General features: G+C 39.7%; 1 protein-coding gene across 1 annotated transcript; it reads right to left on the reverse strand.

The window, feature by feature from the left end:
- Positions 1-1,670: 1,670 nt before the first annotated feature.
- LOC111147765 (interleukin 22 receptor subunit alpha 2) lies at positions 1,671-20,820 on the reverse strand. Its single transcript, XM_022503993.1, has 5 exons — positions 20,760-20,820; positions 19,929-20,064; positions 17,431-17,609; positions 3,499-3,668; positions 1,671-2,061 (listed from the first exon to the last, which is right to left on the reverse strand). Exons 1-5 carry the CDS (start codon positions 20,818-20,820, stop codon positions 1,912-1,914), a joined length of 696 nt encoding a protein of 231 aa, XP_022359701.1. The 3' UTR covers positions 1,671-1,911.
- Between the last annotated feature and the right edge of the window lie 1,151 nt (positions 20,821-21,971).

Consider the following 21,971-nt stretch of genomic DNA (forward strand, 5'->3'; position numbering starts at 1 on the left):
CCTGCTTTCTGTCTTCCTCCTGCCTCCTCCTTTCTTCTTGCTGTGGCTGGTGAAATTTTTAAGAAGACTTCATCTGGTTTCTCTCTGGGCTAACACACCTCAGTACCTACCCCGTGCCCCAATTGCCCTGAGGATAAAATTCAGAATATCTGATTTATTACAGCCCCTCAGACTTCAAAATTGGCCTTGTTCCTCCCCAACCCCACAGTCCTCTGCTCTTCCCCAGTGCCTCTCCTAATCTCCGGCTTCTAGACTAAATAGCTAACTGTTCCTAAATGTTGTTCTTACCTCCAGAAGTCTGCCTCTGCTTACCCTCCACCTGGACCACTTCCCATCCACCAGAAAAGATGCTCAACATTATTTTTTTTAAAGATTTTATTTATTTATTTGACAGAGATCACAAATAGGCAGAGAGACATGCACAGAGAGAGAGGGGGAAGCAGGCTCCCTGCTGAGCAGAGAGCCTGATGCGGGACTCGATCGCAGGACCCTGGGATCATGACCTGAGCTGAAGGCAGAGGCTTAACCCACTGAGCCATCCAGGCGCCCAGAAAACAGCTTTTGTTCCCTCACTGAGCCTTAAACCACAGACCTTTGCTCAGGGGACAGCAGAGCTGCTGGAGGGTCTCTGATGGGTTTTCTCTGGCTCTATAATCTCTGCTTACTCCAGTCCCTCTCCCAAATAAACCTACCACCCATTGTGTGCTTTCAGCTCCAAGCCTACTTCGCTATCTGGTTCCCAACCACCATCTACGTCCACCAGTCAAAATGTCATTCATAACATCCTTGAATATAGAGAATATGAAAGTGCCACCAGCAAGAGAACCTTTGCCCACGATGATTGAGTAGTGAGTATGGTGTAAATTAGAGTCAAATTTCTTTTTACTTTGTTGCTGAAAGATATTACTGGATTTTGAGAATAAGGAAAGTTATTTTAGGGCAATATCAAGAAACAAAGCCAACACAGAAATGAAAACCTTAATCTGAGTATATGTTAAATGAAGGAAATTATATTGCATAGGATTCCTTTGGTGTTTAGATGTTATTGTCAATATTAATCTAGGTATTAATCCAGAGATCATGAGAAGTTTTTTATTTCAAATACTGTTTTTATTTACATAGAATTTAAAAGAAAATATTAGTTCACTAAGTAGAAATATTTTATAATAGAAATGTATGAAAAAGCATATTCATATGAAATAGGAAATGTATGGGAAAATATTCATTCATGTAAAAGTACCATTTATGTAAAAGTTGGCCTATGTATGTCAAGTTAACTGTCTCAATAGAGAGTGAAAAAGGATTGCTTCGGAATTGTTTTTGCCTGTAACATTACCTTTAAAAAATGAATCCAACAATATTTTGTTAAATGTCTGCTCTTACTTTGGCCCTTGAGTGTTTATTTAGCTGTCTTAGAGCAATGCAGATTGTTGTTAGGATGTTACATTGAGATATAAAGTTCTGTATTTCAGAGAGCCCTTTATTCCCCATCTCTTCTTTTAATTCCAAATTTTTTTAAGATTTTATTTATTTATTTGACAGACAGAGATCCAAGTAAGCAGAGAGGCAGGCAGAGAGACAGGAGGAAGCAGGCTCCCGCTGTGCAGAGAACCCGATGAGGGGCTCAATCCCAGGACCCTGAGAACATGACCTGAGCTGAAGGCAGAGGTTTTAACCCACTGAGCCACCCAGGCGCCCCTAATTCCAATGTTTTGAGTGGTGTTGCCTAAATCAGTTTATAATAAAATGTAAAGGAAGAAAGAATGGATAAGCAAAGCGCTCCCCAAAGTGTAATAGTGAACACTGCATCAAGAAAATATAAACACAACGTTCAGTGAGATGCTTCAACAATGAGCCATCCCACTCTCAGAGAGCTTTTGATTGCCATGTTGTGGAGCACTCCATACCCCTTCAAGGAAGTTCCACACATCTTTCTTCACTTCTCTGACTTCTTCGGCCTAGCATGGGTTGATAAATTTCAGCCACCACACAGTAAGCAGAGCCAGGTGCCAGAGCTCCAATTTCAACAACTCTGCCAGCTCCTTCATATACCTTTTGCTCCTATACATAAAGGGGCAAGATAAGATGATAAATAGTTTTTGGTTAGTCACTGATTTGCTCTATTTTTGATAAAATTAGTAAGTTGTCCATAGTCTTGGCAGTAGCTAGTTTATAGGGTTTCTTCCCAGACACATACTCCTCCAGAGTCCTCATTCAGAGCCTGATAAAGGGACAGATCATGGTTGTGTACACGCAACATGAGGGCTGCTGACTAGCTGACCCAGTGGCCAGAGTCTCTTTTCCAAGAATTTGGACTGTGAAGAGAATGGAGGAGACACGGAGACCGCTGGAGACACACAACATGTTGCCAGAGGGATGAACTCAGATCCTTTAAGACCCACTTCTCCATTTGTTCTTCCCAGACTTCCAAGCCTGGCAGAACTTTCTTTTTTTGCATCTGTCTGTCCCTAAGTTCACTTGTTACCTCCTAATAACTGACCCCCCCCAGTTGAACCACTTCAAATAGGTTTCTGTTGCATAGAACTAAAGGAACCCTGCCTTAAATGCGTACTGAAAAGGAACATTCAGTTAATCATCAAACAAGATAAAGGCACTGAAGGTGGATTAAAATATTATAGCAAAGTTGGCATAAAGACATAATGCTATGATGCAAAAGTCACTTCAAATGTGTGCCCAATGTTCATAGCAGCAATGTCCATGATAGCCAAACTGTGGACGGAGTTTAGAAGCCCTTCAACAGACGAATGGATAAGAAGATGTGGTCCATATACACAATGGAATATTACTCAGCCATCAGAAAGGATGAATACCTACTGTTTGCAATGACATGGATGGAACTGGAGGGGATTATGCTGAGTGAAATAAGTCAAGCAGAGAAGTACAAATATATGGTTTCACTGATATGTGGACCATAAGGAATAGCTCGGAGGACCACAGGGGAAAGGAGGGAAAACTGAATGGGAATAAATCAGAGAGGTAGGCAAACCATGAGAGACTTTGGACTTTGGGAAACAAAGTGAGGGTTACAGAAGGGAGGGCAGTGGGAGGATGGGGTAACTGGGTCATAAGTATTAAGGAGGGCATGTGTTGGGATGAGCACTGTTATACACAACTAATGAATCATTGAGCATTAAAAATTAAAAAAAAACAGTTTGTGTAAAATCCATAAAAATGAGTATGCATGGTCATCAAATGAAATTAAATATAATTAACAGTAATCTTTAGATATGCAAGCAAGATTAAGTGGACACCAGCTGAACAAAGGCACAAACACAGATAGACATACACAAGAGTTGTAATGGTGATGCCAAGAGCTAATTATTTATCAGTGATGGTGGAAGTGAGAAGGAACTTAAAAAAAGGTTAAGAAAAGTAAGAGGAGATTGAGTGGCAAAAGAGAAGACATACTTTAAAGCTAAAATGTTACTTAAGTGAACAAAAGAAAAATACCAAACTTATCTATTCACCTGAACTTACCTTTTCCAGTGAATTATTAATTATAAAGACTCGGTATACTAGCTCATAATAATCTTCTATTGATACATTTTTTCCTTTTTGGTCTCTATATGGTAAATTTGGAGCATGGAGAATCACCAACAAAGATCCATTAACTTGGGTTATATTCATGACTGGAGGATCTATTCTTGCTGGAGAAAGAATAGGAAAACTTGACAAGTCATTCAAAAAATATAATATTTCACATGGACACATTGTAGATAACAAGTCACGATTAAATTCAGAGATCTGGCCGAAATCATTATGAAGAGATACTGCTGAAACCTAAAATAGGAATGTCTGAGAAGTTTCTTTAAAGATAATTTTTTCTTTGCAAATACTCATACCTTCTGGTTCAGCTTTAAGGAGAAGTTTATCCGTCATTTCCCCAGCCCCACAGTGATTGTTTTGGGAAATGAAGTGTAAAAAGTTATTTGGGTGGAGATCTTAGAGTAGGGCAAATATTTTGTAGGTTCTTTTTTTTTTTTCTTTAAAGATTTTATTTATTTATTTGACAGAGAGAGGCACAGCGAGAGAGGGAACACAAGCAGGGGGAGTGGGAGAGGGAGAAGCCCCCGATGCGGGGCTCTATCCCAGGACCCGGGGATCATGACCTGAGCTGAAGGCAGCCAATTAATAACTGAGCCACCCAGGCACCCTGATATTTTGTAGGTTCTTAAAAGATGCAAAATTTCATAGTAGCTTTAAAACTGTTTGAACATGTTGCTATAAAATTCATTCTACAGGATTATGTTATATGCTATGGAATAGCATGGGAATGATCCAGAGAGAGAATTTTTGGTCCTTTTATCTTGATATCATTAACTAGGTCATTATGAATTAGGAAAGAATATTGGATAAATTAGTGGTCACTTTAGTTTTCCTCAGATTAACTATAATAATCCTAGGTGGAATTAATTGTTTGATGGACATTGTTGTTGTCATCTCCTTTGATATTCATTACATATTTTCAGTTTATAGATTCATATCTTTTTTTTTTTAAAGATTTTTTATTTATTTATTTATTTGACAGAGAGAGATCACAAGCAGGCAGAGAGGCAGGCAGAGAGAGAGGAGGAAGCAGGTTCTCTGCTGAGCAGAGAGCCCGATGCGGGGCTCGATTCCAGGACCCTGAGATCATGACCTGAGCCAAAGGCAGCGGCTTAACCCGCTGAGCCACCCAGGTGCCCCAGATTCATATCTTTTATAATTCTTAAAAGTTAACCATTCTTGATAGATAAGAAAGATAATATAGACAGGTGAATAGAGAGATATATATGCTCATCTTCTGGAATTTCAATTCAACTTCTGTTAACAATTTCTTATTTTCAGACCTGTTTTCCAGCCCACCAATTTACTATTCAGCCATGTCTGAACTGACTTTTAAATCCCCATATTACATTTTCTTTTAGTTCAATGATTTGTTTCATTTTAATGAGCTCTATTTGGGTCTTTTTCAATCTGGTCCTTAAAAAAATTTTATACTTTGATTATGCTTTTATTTCCTCTGCTATGTCTTTATTTACTTTGCTATCAGCTTCCACTATTATAAATATTTGAAAGGGTAGTCCACTAGGTGACTGTTTGTTCCAAATTTGCTTATACTGATCAGCTCCCTTGTGTTTTTATTGTGAGCACATGTCTAAAGTTGATACTTTCTTTTTTGTTGCTTTTGTTTGAATTTTTTAAATTTAATTTAAAAAGTTTTTTTAAATCAGAGGAAAGCCTGAACACAACCCCCTACCAACAGAAATTGTGCAGCAGAGTTCCCCGTGCTTGGGGAAGTTGCAGGGGTCAGAATGACCTGGGTACGTCCACCTTCATGATCATGCTTTCTCCCCAACCAGGAAGTATGAATTTTTAAATTTTAAATAAACTTTTATTGACCTATAAGAGAGATATTGACAAATAAATAAATCCTATATAAGTAAATCATATGGCTCAACAAATCTTTACAAGTGTTTATTTGTAACTGAATAGCTATTTCTGAATAGCTGAATAGCTATTATCCAGATTAAAAACAGGACATTATTAGCACTCCAGAAACTTCCTTCATGTTCTTTCCCATTACTTAACCCCAGATGATAACCACAATTGTCCTGACTTCTATCACCATATACATTAGTTGTTTCTTCCTTTTTTTTTTTTTTAAGATTTTATTCATTCATTGAGAGAGAAAGAGAATGTATGCACACCTGAGCAGGGGAGGGGCAGAGAGAGAAAGAGAGAGAGGGAGAGAATCTCAAGGAGACTCCATACTGAGTATGGAGCTTGCTGTGGGGCTCGATCCCATGGCCCCAAGATCATGACCTGAGTCAAAATCTAGAGTTGGACGCTTAACAGACTGAGTCACCCAGGTGCTCCCATATACATTAGTTTTTGAAATCATGCAATACATACTATTTTTGTGTCTGGCTTCTTTCACTATAGGTATATACATGAAATTTCATATATACATATATGTATATGTGAAATTATGGGCTGAATTGTATCCCCTGAGAATTCATCGGATGAAGCTCTAATCCCTCATACCTCAGAATATGACCGTATTTGGAGATAAGCCCTTTAAAGAGGTAATTAAGGTAATATGAAGTCAGACTGACTTCATGGGTGGTAGGGGTGGGCCCTAATCCAATATGACTGGTGTCTGTAAAAGACATGGGCATGCATGAGCACAGGGAGCTGGCTATGTGAGGACACAGAGAGAAAGCCAAGGAGAGAGACCTTGGAAGAAACCAAACCTGCTGGCACTTTGGCCTTGGACTTCTAGCCTCAGAACTGTGGGAAAATAAATTTCTGTTGTTTAAGCAGGCAGTCTGTGGCATTCTGTGGCAGCCCTAGCAAACTAATATATATATGTGAATATATATGATATATACATATTATATACATTATATATATAGGAATCTACATAGATTATATATATATGGGAATATATATAAATATTCATCCATGTTGCATGTATTAAGAGTTTGTTCTTTTGGTTGCTATGTAGTATTTAAATGTATGACTATTGCAATTTATTCACAGGCTTAGGTTGTTTTATATAGGTTTAGCTCTTATAGATATTTCCATGTTTCAGTGGACACACCAATTTATATTCTGTTAAGTGGTATATGAAAGTTCCTCTTTTTCACATTATAACACTTGACAATATTATTTTTTACAAGTTTTAATTTTGGCCATTCTGGTAAGTGTATAATACCAATTCATTGTGTTTCTGAGTTGCATTTTCCTGAGGACTAATGAAATTTCATGTGTCTAAAAGGATGCCCTTTTTTGCAAAGAGCTATTCAAGTGTTTTGCTCATTTTTTAATTGGTTGTCTGGTCTTCTTATTGATTTGTAAGAGTTCTTTGTACATTTCAAACATAATCCTTTATCAGGGACATTGTAAATATCTTCTGTGACTTGCATTTTATTTATTTTAATGGTATATTTTGATAAATAGAAATTCTTAACTTTAGTGTAGTCCAATTAATTAGTCATTTCCTTCAGCATTAGTACTTTTAGGAATCTGCCTATCCCAAAGTCATGAAAATATTCTCCCATGTTATCTTATGGAATAGTAGTCAGCAGACATTTTCTGTAAAAGGTCAGGTGATAAATACTTCAGGCTTTCAGGCAGTATATGTGTCTGTTGTAACTACTTCACTTTGCCATGGCTTTTGTAGCATGGAAGCAGTTGCAGGCAAAATGTAAATGAATGGGTGTGATTATGCTACATCAGAATTTTCTTGACAAAAATAGAAGCAGGCACTTTGGCCTACAAGCTACAGCTGCTGAGTTTTATAGTTTTTCAGCCAGCCAGACTTGATTTTGTAAAATGGACGATGTAGGGGAACAAGATTTATTGTCTTATTTAGTCTCAATTAGACCATAGTTAACTTCACTGAACTGCACTGTGGACACAGATCAAATGACCCTATTCATGTTGCATTCCCTCTGAACTCTGACGTTTGGTTTTGTGTCTGCAAGCTGTCCTGAGGCCATATCAACCTCATTCAACCTCAGATTGGTGTTTTCTGAAACACAAAGTTTTCAGATTATTAAATTATAAATTATAATTCAGATTATTAAACACAAAGATTATATTTAAATCTCAAGGCTTTATGAATTTAGGAAATACCTAATTGGTAACAGAGTCAATACTGAAACATATGCCCTCCTTTGTTTCCTCTTTCTTGGATGGGCTTTTCCTAGTCTGCTCTTTTATTTATAGGAGCCCTTCAAGTGTTCAAGATTTTGTGAGGGTACTAGTTGTAACTCTCCACCTTGTGCTCACCTATAACCTGGTCCTCTGCCCCAGGAATGGCTGTTACCACTCAGGGTCTAGTTCCCAAACTAGGAAAATACTCTCAGGACAATAAGGCTTTACTTTGTTTATCCTCTGGTTTTCCTTCTGGTTTCCCTTCTGGTTTCCAGCTACTTTGTTTTGGCCCCTGGAGATTTCCTTTCCTTTCTCTCATGTTCTTCTGTAAGAGAATGTGAAATGTTTTATCCAGACTTTGAAAGCATTTTAGAAGAGGACAGTTTCTACCCACACAAACTCCCACCCCATTTAATCTGAAACCAAAAGTTGTTAATCCACTTGTCAAATGTCAGAAATTTTGCCAAATTGCTTAGTGAAGGATTTCCCCTTTGTTTACACTTTAATTTTGTGAAGTGGCTGGTATTTAATCCTCTTTGTGATTTCCATGCTCCAAATTCTAGTGAGCACAGACCCTTTGTCTATCCCTTGCAAGCTGAGAAGGAGTTATTGCTTAGTTTTGTAGGCTAGTTTGATGTATGTTTAATTTTCTCCTAGATAGAAAACGTATTTCTAACATTCTTGTCACATATTTAGCAACAAAAAACCAAAAACCAAAAAATCCAGTCCTTTTTTACTAACATGTCTCAGAGTTTAGACATACTTCAATTGGCAGACATTTGTTAAAGATGAATACTGGTAAGATTATATTATCTCTTTTTCACTAAAATATTTTTGTGTAAGCTGACCAGTCTTTGCCCCTTCTGGCCCAAGTTATTATTACTGAAGAATTTTCTTTTAATCATATGCATGTAGAACCTGTCCTTTGAATGTATACCTTCATCATCTTAGATTTGGTTGCTCAATGTGATACTTCATCTTAAATACGGGTGAAGTATATATTTTAAGTATTGGCCTAGGATACCAGTGAGCCTGGCTGCAGACATCACAGGAGCTCCTGGAATGTCATCGAGGATGCTGAGCTTTATAGCTGAGTGACCATTCTTGACCTTTGCACTCAATTGTGAGTGTGTTACAATGGGCAGTTTAAGATTACTTGACCTTACAAGGCCATTTTACTCGAGTACTCTCTCCTTGAAACACTCTCTTCCCAGAGCATATATCAGTCCTCTGGTTTCCTCCTACCTTGTTGGCTATTTGTCCTTGTGAGATATAGCTTCCCTACTCAGGCGTCCTTTGTTGAGATTCTTTCAATACCTGACCTTACCAACATTTCTTCTCAATACTTCTTCCTGCCTAGGCAGTCCTATCCATGCCCATTGTATTATATGCAAATGTGTGTCTTAGAGAGTTGGGGATATAGCATAAATATTTCCCTTGGATATCTGAAAAACATGTTAAACTCAACATATTCAAAATTGACCTATGATCTCCAATACTTTGTACCCCATCAAACTGGTCTTTTTCCATCAAACCTCATAAAAAAAAATCTCAGGGATTCATCCAATTATGCAAGCCAGAAGCTTGGAAGTCATCTTTGACATGTCCTTCTTCCTTACTTCTACATGCAACCCATCACCAAGCCCTACCAATTTTTCCTACCAAATGTCTCTTCAATGATAAATTTTCTATATCCTTTCCATTATCCTAATTCAAGCCAAATCCTGACTCTTACAGACTATTACAAGAACTCACTAACTCAATTGCTCTTCTTTTTCTGATCTGTACTTCCAAATATAGCCGTAGTCATCTTTCCAATACATAAATCTGATCATGTAATTCCTGATTAAAATTACCTTATATTTTTCCAGGGACGCCTGCATGGCTCAGTCAATTAAGTGTCTGACTCTTGATTTTGGCTCAGGTCATGACCTCCAGGTGGTGAGATCCAGCCCCATGTCAGTCTCCATGCTCAGTGGGGAGTCTGCTTGAGATTATTTCCCTCAACCCCTCCCTGCCTCATGTATGCTCTCTCTCTCTAATATGAATAAATCTTTATTTTTTTAACAATTTTATTTATTTATTTGAGAGAGAGAGAGCGAGAGCTAGAGAGCACAAGTCGGGTGTAGGGCAGAGGGAGAAGCAGACTCCCTGCTGATCAGGGAACCTGATGCGAGACTTGATCCTGGGACTTGGGGATCATGACCTGAGCCAAAGACAGATGATTAACCAACTGAGCCACTCAGGCACCGAAATAAATAACATCTTTTTAAAAAAAATCACTTTACATTTTTATAGAAGAAGTCATAACTCCTTAATAGAAAATTTTCATTTTTGTTCTATCTCTCCAGTCCCCTCTTTTTTCACATCCCTCCTTCCCGCTCTTCTTCACCATGTGTCTGTCTTTCAGACTCTTATACTTGGCCTGCTTCCTCCTGCCAGAGGACCTTTGCCAATGTTATTCCCTTTGCTTGGAAATCCTCCAACTTTTTTTTGTCTAGTTAACCTCTAATCATCTTTAGATATTAGCTCAAGTGTCATTTCTCCAGAGATGCTCTTCCTGACATCCCTGATCAGGTCTCTCCTCGACGAGGCTCTGATACGACTGTGGATCTCCTTTGTACCACCTGCCATTAGTATCATGTTATGTTTGTTTGTATTACTATTTTATTAAAGTCTGTCTTCTCCATTAAACAGAAATCTCTACGAAGAAAGAAACTTCTTTGTGTCTGCTGTGCTTGCTATTTTCTCCCTAAGACCTATATAATGCCCAGAACATAGTAAGTGCTTCATAAATACTTGTGGAATGAATGGAGCCAAGGGGATTATTTAATCTGACTTTAAGTCACTCCATTAGAAAATCAGGTCTACTCCAAAACTCCACAGCTCATTCTAATTCAAGAAAATATGAGGTTTTAAAAAATGCTGAAATCATACTGAGCCTCAAATGCTGCTATAACTTAAGAATTTTTTAAATGTTGCGTTGTCCCTAGATAGATACCAGGAGCCAGAACCCCCTCAACCTAAAACCACACCCCAATGTTCAGAAACAGATCTCAGGTGAGTCAATGCAGCTAGTTGATTCATTAGGCCTATATCACAGACTCTAGGAACATGCTGTCCTTATAGCCTAGCAACGTGTTTTTCAAAACATTATTTTCAGAAAGCCTCAGGACCTGTGGCAAGAGAGGCAAAGCTGGAGGTAAGGAAACAGGCAAGTGAGCAGGGGTCTCATTATCTCTTCCACAACAGTCGCTCCAGTTTTGACTGGGCTACACATTGCTTTCCTATTCTTCTTAAGAAGTCCTGGCAGAAGGCTTTTTTAGTTTTGGGGCTTTTATCCTTCATAGGAGAGTCATACAGAAAAAACACAAACCCTTCTCAACGCAACACTATTTAAATTAAAATATAATTGAGTTGACGCTCATCTCAGCCAATGTCTTTGGCTAATCTTATCAACTAACCTAATGGCTCACACTCAAGAAAGCTTTGTTTGAGGAACAAATTTGAACTTGACCCCTTTTCTAGGCTTGAATATAGCAATTAAACTACGCTGCAAACTCCCTCTTTGTCCTATACCAGCTTGGTCATAAAGTCTCTTTTTCTTCAACCAAAGAATTGGTGGAGTGTATTGGGCTTGAATCTAGTGGTATTCCAAGAAATACTGTGCTGGATGCCATGGATAGTTTGCTCAATTCCCATTCCACTCTTCTACTAGTCGAAGATTTGCAAAACTAAAGATGCCTTTTTTCTAAATTCCAATGCATCTAACATTCTGGACATGATCTAATTAGTTTGGATTTAATTAGACATTGCACTAGTTAGATCACTAGGGTGAGATTTGGAAGGCAAGAGAAGTAATAATGCTACCAGTTTTATGATAAATCTTTCATCTTTCCCTAGAGAATAACTGTGAATTGGAGAAAGGTAAGTATAGACTCTGGCCAGAAATGGGACCCTGATTCTGAGTTGATAATTATCTCTGCAAACTCAGAATTCCTCTTATAATGTGTTCTTCTAGTGGTCAGGTAATAAAAGTAAATTTAATGAGATAATACACAACAACTGACAGATATCATTTCCATTCCGGTTCCCTGATCCCATGGAAGTTATTATGGGATGGAAGGTCAAGTGGAAGTCAATGGAGTTTCTCTTTTGAACAAAATTTGTGCATCAAAATACCTTGAAAAGTGCAGAGGTAGTGAGATGTATCACTTCCCCACTTGACTCATTTAATTATACCCTCCTCTTCCAAAAAAATGGATCTTGAATGATAAAAAGGAAAATTGCAAACCTATTCAGGTGGTGACTATGGTGTAATTGCTTTTTAGCTACAGTATCTCTGTTCTGGAGCCAATCAATATAGCTATTGGCTGGAGAATTTTTTCCTTTGTTCAATAATTAGAAAGCACCAGAACAATTTCCTTTCATGTGGCTTTCATTTCATCTGGATCTCTGTCACATATAATCTACAGGGTCTTTGATCTTTGTACCACAGGATATCATGTTGGTCCACTAAACTGCTCATCCAATACTGATTGAACTTGGTATCCTAAAGTCCTATGCACTATAGATGCTTAAGGAAGATACACTGAACCTGAGTGTTGGAGTTAAATTTCCTCTGGGGTTTGTTGAGACATTTCCTCTCCAGTGAAAGGCAAGTTGCTTCACTTTGCATCCTCTACTGCAAAGAAAGTGTCACTGGGTTTGTTGGGCCTCTATGCATTTTGTAGGAGACACATACCACATTTAGTTGTGTTACCCATTTGCAAAGTAATCCATAAGATTTTCAGCTTTGAGAAGGACCCAGACTAAATGACAGACTTCTCAACTAGTTCATGTTGCAAACAAGCAGCTCTGCCACTTTTATGATCCGGGAAATCTAACAATCTTCAAATTATCTGTGGCAGATCAGGATGCTATTTAGAGACTGTGGCAGTTCTGAGTCCTGGGATTTTTGGCACAAAGTCATTCCCTCTTTAGAAAATAACTATTTTCCTTTTTAGAAAAATTTCCAGACTTCCTGAGCTCAGATAAAAATGGAACACTTGAACCAATTGAAATCAAGGAAACATGTGACCTGAATTTCCTATCATGAACTGGGTGTCTTCTGATGTAGAACATCATAAAGTGCCAACATTAAGTGGAAATGGATTCTAAGAGTCCAGCTTTTAGCAGGTCTTACCATCAAATTAGTTTGTGAAAGTAGGTAGTTCAGTGCAACTACATCTACTGCTCTATTACTTTTTCTTCCTCTATAGTTATGGCATCTTGAGGAGTCCTAATGACCACTTAACTTAAGTAAGGGGGGGGGGAGAAAACTTATTCCCAGAAGGTTCTGGATGACATGAGGGTACTGGCCAGAAGTGGACTGCTATAGTACTATACACACTCAGTTGGTGGCAGGAGGTCTGGATAAGAAGTATATGGATGGATCTCTGAGCAAATATTTCTGTGTCCAGGTGAATGCAAAGCAAAATACACTTACCAAAAGGAAGTTTTCAAAAATCTAGATGGATATAGAATTGCAAGAGACCAGAAAAGCCAAAACCATCTTGGAAAAGAAGAACAAAGTAGGATGGCTCACACTTTCCAACTTCAAAATCTGCCACAAAGCAGCAGTAATCAAGACAGTGTGGGGTTCCCTGGGTGGCTCAGTCAGTTAAGTGTCTGCCTTCAGCTCAGGTTGTAATCCCAGGGTCCTGGGATCAAGCCTGGCATTGGGCTCCCAGGTCAGTGGGAAGTCTCTCCCTCTCCCTTTGCCATTCCCTCCCACTTGTTCTCTCTCACTCACAAATGGATAGATAAAATCTTAAGAAAAAAAAAAAGAGTGTGGTACTGGCATGAGGAAAGACATATTGATCATCGGAAACAAATTGAAAGTTTAGAAGTAAACACACAGGTCTGTGATTAACATATTTTCACCAAGAGCACCAAGATCATTCAAGGGTAAAAGAATAGCCTTTTCAACAAATGACACTAGACAACTGGATGGCCATTTATGAAAGAATGAAGGTAGACACTTACCTCACACCATACACAAAAATGAACCAAAATGGATCAAAGACCTAAATATAAGAGCTAAAACTGTAAGACTCATTTTAAGAAAACTTAAGATAAACCTCTATAGACTTGGCAAAAGATTTTTAGATATACCAAAAGCATGAGCAACAGGGGAAAATAGGTTGGATTTCATCAAAATTAAAAGCTTTTGTGCTTCAAATCACTCCATCAAGAAAGTGAAAGGACAAACCACACAATGGGAGAAAATGTTTGAAAATCATATATCTGACTAAGGTCTGGTATCATAATATATCAAGAACTCTTATAACTTAATAATAAAAAGACAAATAATCCAACTTAAAAATGGGCAAAGGAGTTAAATAGATAATTCTCCAAGAGAGATACACAAATGGCCAATAAACACATGAAAAGATACGTAACATCCTTAATCAGGGAAATGAAAATCAAAACCATATGAGGGGGGTGCCTAGTTGGCCTACTCCATTAAGTGTCTGCCTTTAGCTCAGGTCATGATCCCGGAGTCCAGAGGTCAAGGCCTGTGTCAGGCTTCCTGCTCAGTGGAGAGTCTGCTTCTCATTCTCCCTCTCTCCCTGCTCTCATGCTCTCTCTCTCTCTCTCTCTCTCTCTCTTTCAAACAAACAAAACAAAAAACATGAGATACCTACCACGTCATACCGACTAAGATGCTATAATCAAAAAGTCAGGGAGATATTGCTAAGGATGTGGAAAAATAGGAAACCTCATACACAGCTAAAGGGAATGTACAATGGTGCAGTGGCTTTGGAAAAGAGTCTGGCAGTTTCTCTAATGATTAAACATAGGGTTACCATGAGACCTAGAGATTTCACTTCTATGTATATACCTAAGAGAAATAAAAACATTTGTTTACACAAAACTTGTACATGAATGTTTATAGGAACACTACTTATAATAGCCAAAATGTAAAAACAATTCAAATGTCCATCAACTGAGGAATGGATAAACAAAATCTGATACATTCATGTACTGAAATATTATTTAGTCACAGAAAGAAGTACTGATACATGCTGAGTGAACCTTGAAAATGCTAAGTGGCCAGTCACAAAAGACCACATATTATATGATTTCATTCATGTGAAATGTCAAGAATATTTGAGTTCCCTAACTCTGTACATACAGAAAGTAGATTAGTGGTTGCCTTGGGCTAAGGGGCTGCAAAAATGAGAGAATAAGAAGGTGATAGCTGGGGCGTCTGGGTGGCTCAGTGGGTTAAGACTCTGCCTTCGGCTCAGGTCATGATCTCAGGGTCCTGAGATCAAGCCCCGCATCAGGCTCTCTGCTCAGCGGAGCTGCTCAGCCTGCTTTCCCCGCTCTCTCTGCCTGTCCCTATGCCTACTTGTGATCTCTCTCTCTCACTGTCAAATAAATAAATAAATAAATAAATAAATAAATAAGGTGATAGCCAAGGAGTATGGTGTTTCTTTTTGAGGTAATGAAAATGTTCTAAAATTGACTATAAGCGAAGGTGGTAATATCCATTAATATACTAAAAACTGCTGAATTGTACTCATTATATAGGTAATTGAAAAGGGTGTCAATTATATCTCAATAAAGTTGTTTTAAAAACTCTGCATGGAGGCAGTGAAAGCTTATTTCTCCAGTGTCTCATACTTGCTCCTCAGGCTCAGGAACAAAATGGCAGTGTGAGAGGGATGGAGACTATATAGAGACTCAACATATGGACTTCCTTTGGGCAAAGCTAGACTGACACTACTGAGAGTCTAACTTCCCTGTAAGGAGGACCAATGCTGAACCCCTAGTATAGTTCACTGTATAGAGTAGAATTTTTTTATCCCTTCTAATGGTGAAAGGACAAGAGACAGTGGAATGGACACTTTCCTGATGCTAGACTTGTCTTCTCTGCTTCAGGGCTTTTATCAACATTCCTGCTGACTACCCTACAATGAATGTAGTGATATTTTATTCATGAACATAATATTTGAGGATATATTGCTTACAAGAGAAGAACCAAGTTAACGTGGAAGAGGTGAAGTCAGTCTCATACCCAAAGGAATATTTGGCCTTCTGATATATCCCATCACTTAGAAACCCCCACTTCACAGAAAGATAAAATGGCTAATTGAAAACTCAGTTTGAGAGACAGGACCTTGGGAGCTGGTATATGTTCTAATCTTGTGACCAATATATGGTGCTCTTTCTTTCATAGACATTCACTGGCCTAGGATATAAGAAGTAGAAGTGGGAGGGCTGATTCTTACTATTAAATATGATGAACAACTCATGAAATGATTTGTTTCCCATACACTTGATTATAACAACAGTGGTTTCAAAGAATTGGAAGTCGAAGCTGCCTCCTGACTATGAGGAGCTTTTCATGCCATTTAACCAACAAGGAGAAAATGAGGTTCTTGTGTGTTGTCTGGGCCCCTGGTTCTGAGTATCAAGGAGAAGCAGAGTTGCTATTTATACTACAAGGCCCAGGTAGAAGTATGCTTGGTATCCTCTGTGGCACGTCTTACAGCTCCTATAGTCAATGATAAAAATTAATGTAAGGGGTGCCTGGGTAGCTCAGTGGGTTAAAGCCTCTGCCTTCTGCTCGGGTTGTGATCCCAGGGTCCTGGGATCAAGCCCCGCTTCGGGCTCTCTGCTCAGCAGGGAGCCTGCTTCCTCCTCTCTCTCTGCCTGCCTCTCTGCCTACCTGTGATCTCTGTCTGTCAAATAAATTAAAAAAAAAATTAATGTAAGGTTATGTTAAACGAACACAGGAAAAGATCAAAAGGACCCCAACTCCATTAGAATGAGGAGCTGAGGTACTGGCTGGAATGAAAGTGAACACTGAGTTAATAGTGAGAAAAGTTGGGGCACGTGGGTGGCTCAGTTAGTTAAGCAACTGCCTTCAGATCAGGTCATGATCCTGGAGTCTCGGGATCGAGTCCTGCGTCAGGCTCCCTGCTTGGCAGGGAGTTTGCTTCTCCCTCTGACCCTCCTCCTTCTCATGCTCTCTCTCTCTCCTCTCAAAAAAGTAAATAAAATCTTTTACAAAATTTTAAAAATACTGTAAAAAGTTATAAATATTAACTACCTTCATGGCTAATGGTGATTATGAGGACTGCAGTAAATACCCATATTTTCTTTTTTGCTTTGGTATGCATGTCTTTTTATATATATACATTAAACACTTTTCTTTTCCTCTTACTCTTTTGTCTACTCTTACATGGTAATGGTTTATTTTATAATTTACATTTTAGATTATATTATTCTAGGATTATGACTAAATTAGAAAAAGAATATATGTCATTGAGGAATGGATATAAGGGCAAACTTCTTGTCTCCCGTTTGGGGGGGAATGACAAGAAGTCTTAATTTCTGAAGTGTATTTTCAGGAATTTCACTCCCATGCTTGGGAAAAGCATTAGGACTCCTTTTCTGCTGTGTGAAACTACTTCTCCTCATAGGAGCTTGCAGTCTGGCAGCAGACTAGACTGTGGCCCTGTAGTCAGATGCAGCAGAATGGGAATCCTCACTTGGGTGGTACAAGCCATGAGACTGGCCAACCACTGGACCCTCAGTGTCTTGATTTCATGGGCTATAAAACAAGGTTAGTCAAAGCCATCTTCCAGGGATGTTCTGAGAATTAGGTCAAATGACGTGATGCCTAGAGTTCAGCAAAGCACAGAGCCTGCTCCGTGGGGCTACTCAGGGGCAGGAAGAGCAAATGCAAAGAAACTCCACGGAACTCACTTTCCCACCAGGGAGTGAAGCGCCGTGTCATGGTCCAGTCCGAGTGGATCCCAGCAGAGGTGGTCCTCACTCGCCCATAGTAAGGTTCCTGTATATCTGATGTTTCATTGGTAAGGTCGCAAAAGAATTCTAGAATACCCCAACAGTCCTCTTTATTTTTCCATTGTCTCTGTCCGTACCTGCAGAAGGGAAAAGACAAAGATCTGAGGGTTGATGTTGTTGTTGTTGTAGTAGTTGTTTTTCCAACTGAAGGAGTTTTCCATTTTTTCAGTCTATTAATTTTATAGACCGGTTGGGATTTGTCCTCCAAGGTCAGTACCCCCGTGAAAGCTTCCAGCTTTTCTCCAGTGTCTTTAAAAAAGTTTTTATTCTTGTTAATCAAAGCGTTATCCTGCTGAAAGATAAACTGAAGCCTGACATCTTCTGTATCGTAGCAAAAGGGCTTTGGGTTTTTTAATAGTGAAGTTTTTCTTCTGGTATATGAACCAACTTCCATTTTTGACTACTAGCTTCCCACATCCTTAATGCTTCTGAGGTTTCAACCCTGTGGTTTTCTTCACTTCTCATCGGTCTGCTGTTGAATAATGTGGCCAATTCTGAGAAGTCGCTACCAATTTTCATCTCAGGTATTGCTTACCCAACACATCTGGTCAATTTTTTCATTGAAAATGGAGTGGGGGTTGTAGTGAGGGAGCCCTGAAATCAGGAACTAGGAGTGAGTGAAGGGAGCCCATGAAAAAAGCCCATAAAGGTGCAGATAGGTTGACTCAGCCCAAGAGTATGTGATGGTACAACGGCAGAAGGGAAGATGAATGGTTCCCTTCGTTTTCCGTCACAAATCAGAGGACACAATAAATGACGGTGGGGACAGAGTAGAAATGAGAAGGTGGGGCAGAAGTCTTCCCAAAATATTTGTGGAAAGACCTGAAATCTAGCTTTCCAGCCACATAATGAGGAATACTTCCAGTGTCTGTACTTTGTAAATTTTACAGTGGCAGCAGCGGCATTTTATCAAAGGATACCGTTAGACCAAAACCTGTTACATATATTGGGCACAATTTGATGTTTTTAATTGTTATTTATTGTTGATATATGGTCTTTGCTAGCTGAATTTAGCTATAGTGGCTAGTTTCTCTTGGTAATGTGATACCTCATTTTTTGTCCTATCCCAAGTGGGACAGATATTAACAGTAGACCCACATGAAAGGAATAGAATAAAGTGAGAGGCTTCAAAAATATAAATCTGCATTGTGCTCTTGACAATATCATATAGAGAGGAATGGATCCAAGTAATCTGCATCTCATAAAGTTGAGGAGTCCTCTTTAAGAAGAAGAATTATGAGTATAAAATTCTCCCACAGGGTCCTAAAGTTTAATCTTCATTAAACAACTTCTAATCCACTGTCAACACTGGACCTCCAATAGGCCCTATTTATATTACCTAAGGGGAAAGTATAAAAAAGACCCACCAAGCCTTATATTCTATATGCTGGAATAGCTCCCATTATGCACAGATCTATTTTTAGAACAGAGAAAGCTTTATTATAAAGCTGCATACATTTTATAGTTGCTATGCAAAATATGTTGAGAAAAGCAGCAACAGTTAAAGACTGAAAGACTTCTGGAAATGGTTCTTGTGACATTAACAGGAGGTTAATTAATGGGAAAATCTGACCTTGAACCTACTCCCGTCTAGAGAGACATGGATGAGGGTATGGAATAAAAACTGCTATTTTGGTCCACAGCTACATCTGATTTCTGAGCTTTGAATGAAAAATCGTGAATGTGGAACTGTAATATCTGCTGTCTCAGTATCTCTCAGCCAGCATCTCAAACTATGGAAGAGAAGGAGGAGCCCCAGTAACCCCCAGAAATGGATGAGTGGGAAAACCCGCCATTAGCAAATCAGGAGCTTCTATCTCCTGGCCTCAATCCTGGAAGGGAACTGATGATATCTGAGTTTTGGCAATGATCCCCCAGAAGCAGACCCCAGAGCACAGGAGGAGCATGCCACAGCATGTTCTAGGAGCCACTTGTTTTTGAAAAGAATTTTTTAAGTTTTCAAAAGTGACTGTTGAATTAAAAATCTCTTTTGTGCACTCATCCCCATGTGTCCCGCAGCAGCTTCTTCAACTGTCAATAGCATCAGCTTGGTTGAGTACCTACTACGTGTTAAGCACTCTGTGTCCCACATTCACTAGATAAATATGTAGAGACCCCACCATGTGCCAGGCTCCACTCGGAAGTCAGAGGCTCAGCTCCTAAGGTGTCGGTGTTATGTCTCTGAGGGGTGAAGTGTGTCCCCAACAGACTGCTCATCATCGAGACTTTTGTGTCCCCAGACGGCATTTAAGGAGACAAGACGCTCCTGTCCCTACCTCTGCTTCTTCTTAACCCCTCTGAAGCTGAAAAAAAGATCCTAACACTCCACTGTCTTCTAGAGTGCATATTCCCAGTGGCCATCTTGATCCCAGCTGGAGGAAGCTCAAATTACTTACGTTTTATACTGCACAAAGTAGATACTGCTGTTGCTGGTGCAAGCCCTCCCAGGCTGCCAGTGCAAAACGTTGTGGAAATTTCGAGACTGGAAATGTACTCTCTGAGGCTTCAGAGACTCATGGGCTGACTGAGTTTCTAAAATAAAAGGAGAAGGAAAAACTTTGAACATGAACACGGGCACAGTTGTTCTTAGCAATACTTTGCAGTGTGATGCCTGCATCAGGATTTCCTAAAGGAGTTGCTGGAAGTGCAGATGGGAGAGGTGGAGCCCAGAAGTCAACTTCTGAAACTGGAGTGTGAAGATTTTTATGCACGCTCAAGTTCTAGAACAACTGTGCTCCTCACTATAAAAACTCAAGCGATACCCTCCCATCCCATTGCCGAGCTCCAGAGGGAGCAAATGGCAGTGGAAAAAAAAATAGCATCTTCAGTCCCTTCCATGACGGTGATGGAATGTAATGACCAAGATGAAAAGCTCACACCAAGGCCACTCATCCACCTTCCCAGGAGCCATTATATGACTGCTACACTGAGGTGAAATTTTGCCTGGGATCCATTTTGGTTCCAGGCCCTCAGCCCAGGCCTAGGTTTCTCCTTCCTCAGGATATGAAGTTTCTTGAGTGTCTCCCCTTTCGTAGCTACTTATTAAGTCCACCTGGAGTTATGCAGGCTGCAGAGAGAAACTGACTCCATGTCTGTTCTGACCATTTCATGTCAGAAGAAAGCTGAAAATTTGACAAAGCCAGGAAAAGTAGAGCCATTTTCAACAGTCCCTTGAGCAGACTCAGATGACAAAGTCGTGAGCAGTTAAAAAGAAGTGAAGCACTTACCTACAACCCCAGTCGGGAAGAAACAGATGAGGAAGCCTAGAAAGCAATGCTTGGGCGGCATGGCTGGAGCGCGACCGGTCAGGCAACCAATGGCCCCCTCACTGAGAGTGTAGCTCTGCACAGAAGAGGAAACTGAAGAATCCTCAGGCAGGACATCCCCTCGTGGATTTAACCATGGTTCCTTGAAGCCACTACGATTTCACTTTGTTAAGACACTATGTTGTTTATTATTCTAGGGTTATTGTAAAAGTATAAAAATCACTTCAAAGAATATTTGCCGTAAGTCACTTCAACATGGAAGCTTGTTTTTGTCGGGACTGGGATTTTGTTAGCTCCGAAAAGGCAGAACACAGAGGATTGGCAGACCGCAGGGCAGGGTAGAGCAGGAATTGTGCAAGGTACTAGATAGAAAGTGAGGGAGTAAAACAGCTCCTGAGGCCCTCAGGGAATGTAGCCCTGGGAGGCTGAGGTGCTGGCTGGCAGATTGATTCTGAGAAATGTACTCGGGAGTTACAGCTACCCGGGCTCCCGGCTGTGGTTCAAGCTGGTAGGGTGTCTGATTGATTCTTCCTTTTCCTCTCTTTTTGGAAGCTCTCTAACTTCCTGGGTATACCTCCTACCCTCCACATCCTCTGGCTCTCCACAGGGCTTCCGGGCCCTACTCATCCCTCTTCCCAGTCCATGGTGGCCCGGGGCCCCACTCAACTAATGTTCTTCCTTTTCCATTCCCCACCTTCGTTTCCAGCCATCTGAGAAAGATTTTGAGCTGTCAAACTGCAGGAGTCCTTAAAACGTTGAATGATGGAGGGCAATCCTGTGGCGCTACATTCTCTCTTTTTCATATCTTCTTTGAAATCTGATCGAACTAGGTCATCTGTTCTTTGCCTATGATTCATTATATTCATTTTTCTTACCGATTTTTTAAACCACGCGTTTGTAGAGGTTGTACATTAGAGCACAAGAAGAAAGTCATGATTTTTTTAATAGATTTTATTTATTTTTTTGACAGACAGAGATCACAAGTAGGCAGAGAGGCAGGCAGAGAGAGAGGGGAGGAAGCAGGCTCCCCACTGAGCAGAGACATAATTTTTTTAAGTGAGGATTTTTAGGTCAAAAAGGGAAATACCTGTAGTCTCTTTTAAGTCCTTGGTAGAAAAACCTCTGTAGTAAGTACTAGGTAGGGCTGCTAAGCAGTTCTCATTCATTCCTTCA

Source organism: Enhydra lutris, unplaced genomic scaffold (genome assembly GCF_002288905.1).
Source record: "Enhydra lutris kenyoni isolate GAN:26980312 unplaced genomic scaffold, ASM228890v2 scaffoldscaffold17, whole genome shotgun sequence".
Lineage (NCBI taxonomy): Eukaryota > Metazoa > Chordata > Mammalia > Carnivora > Mustelidae > Enhydra > Enhydra lutris.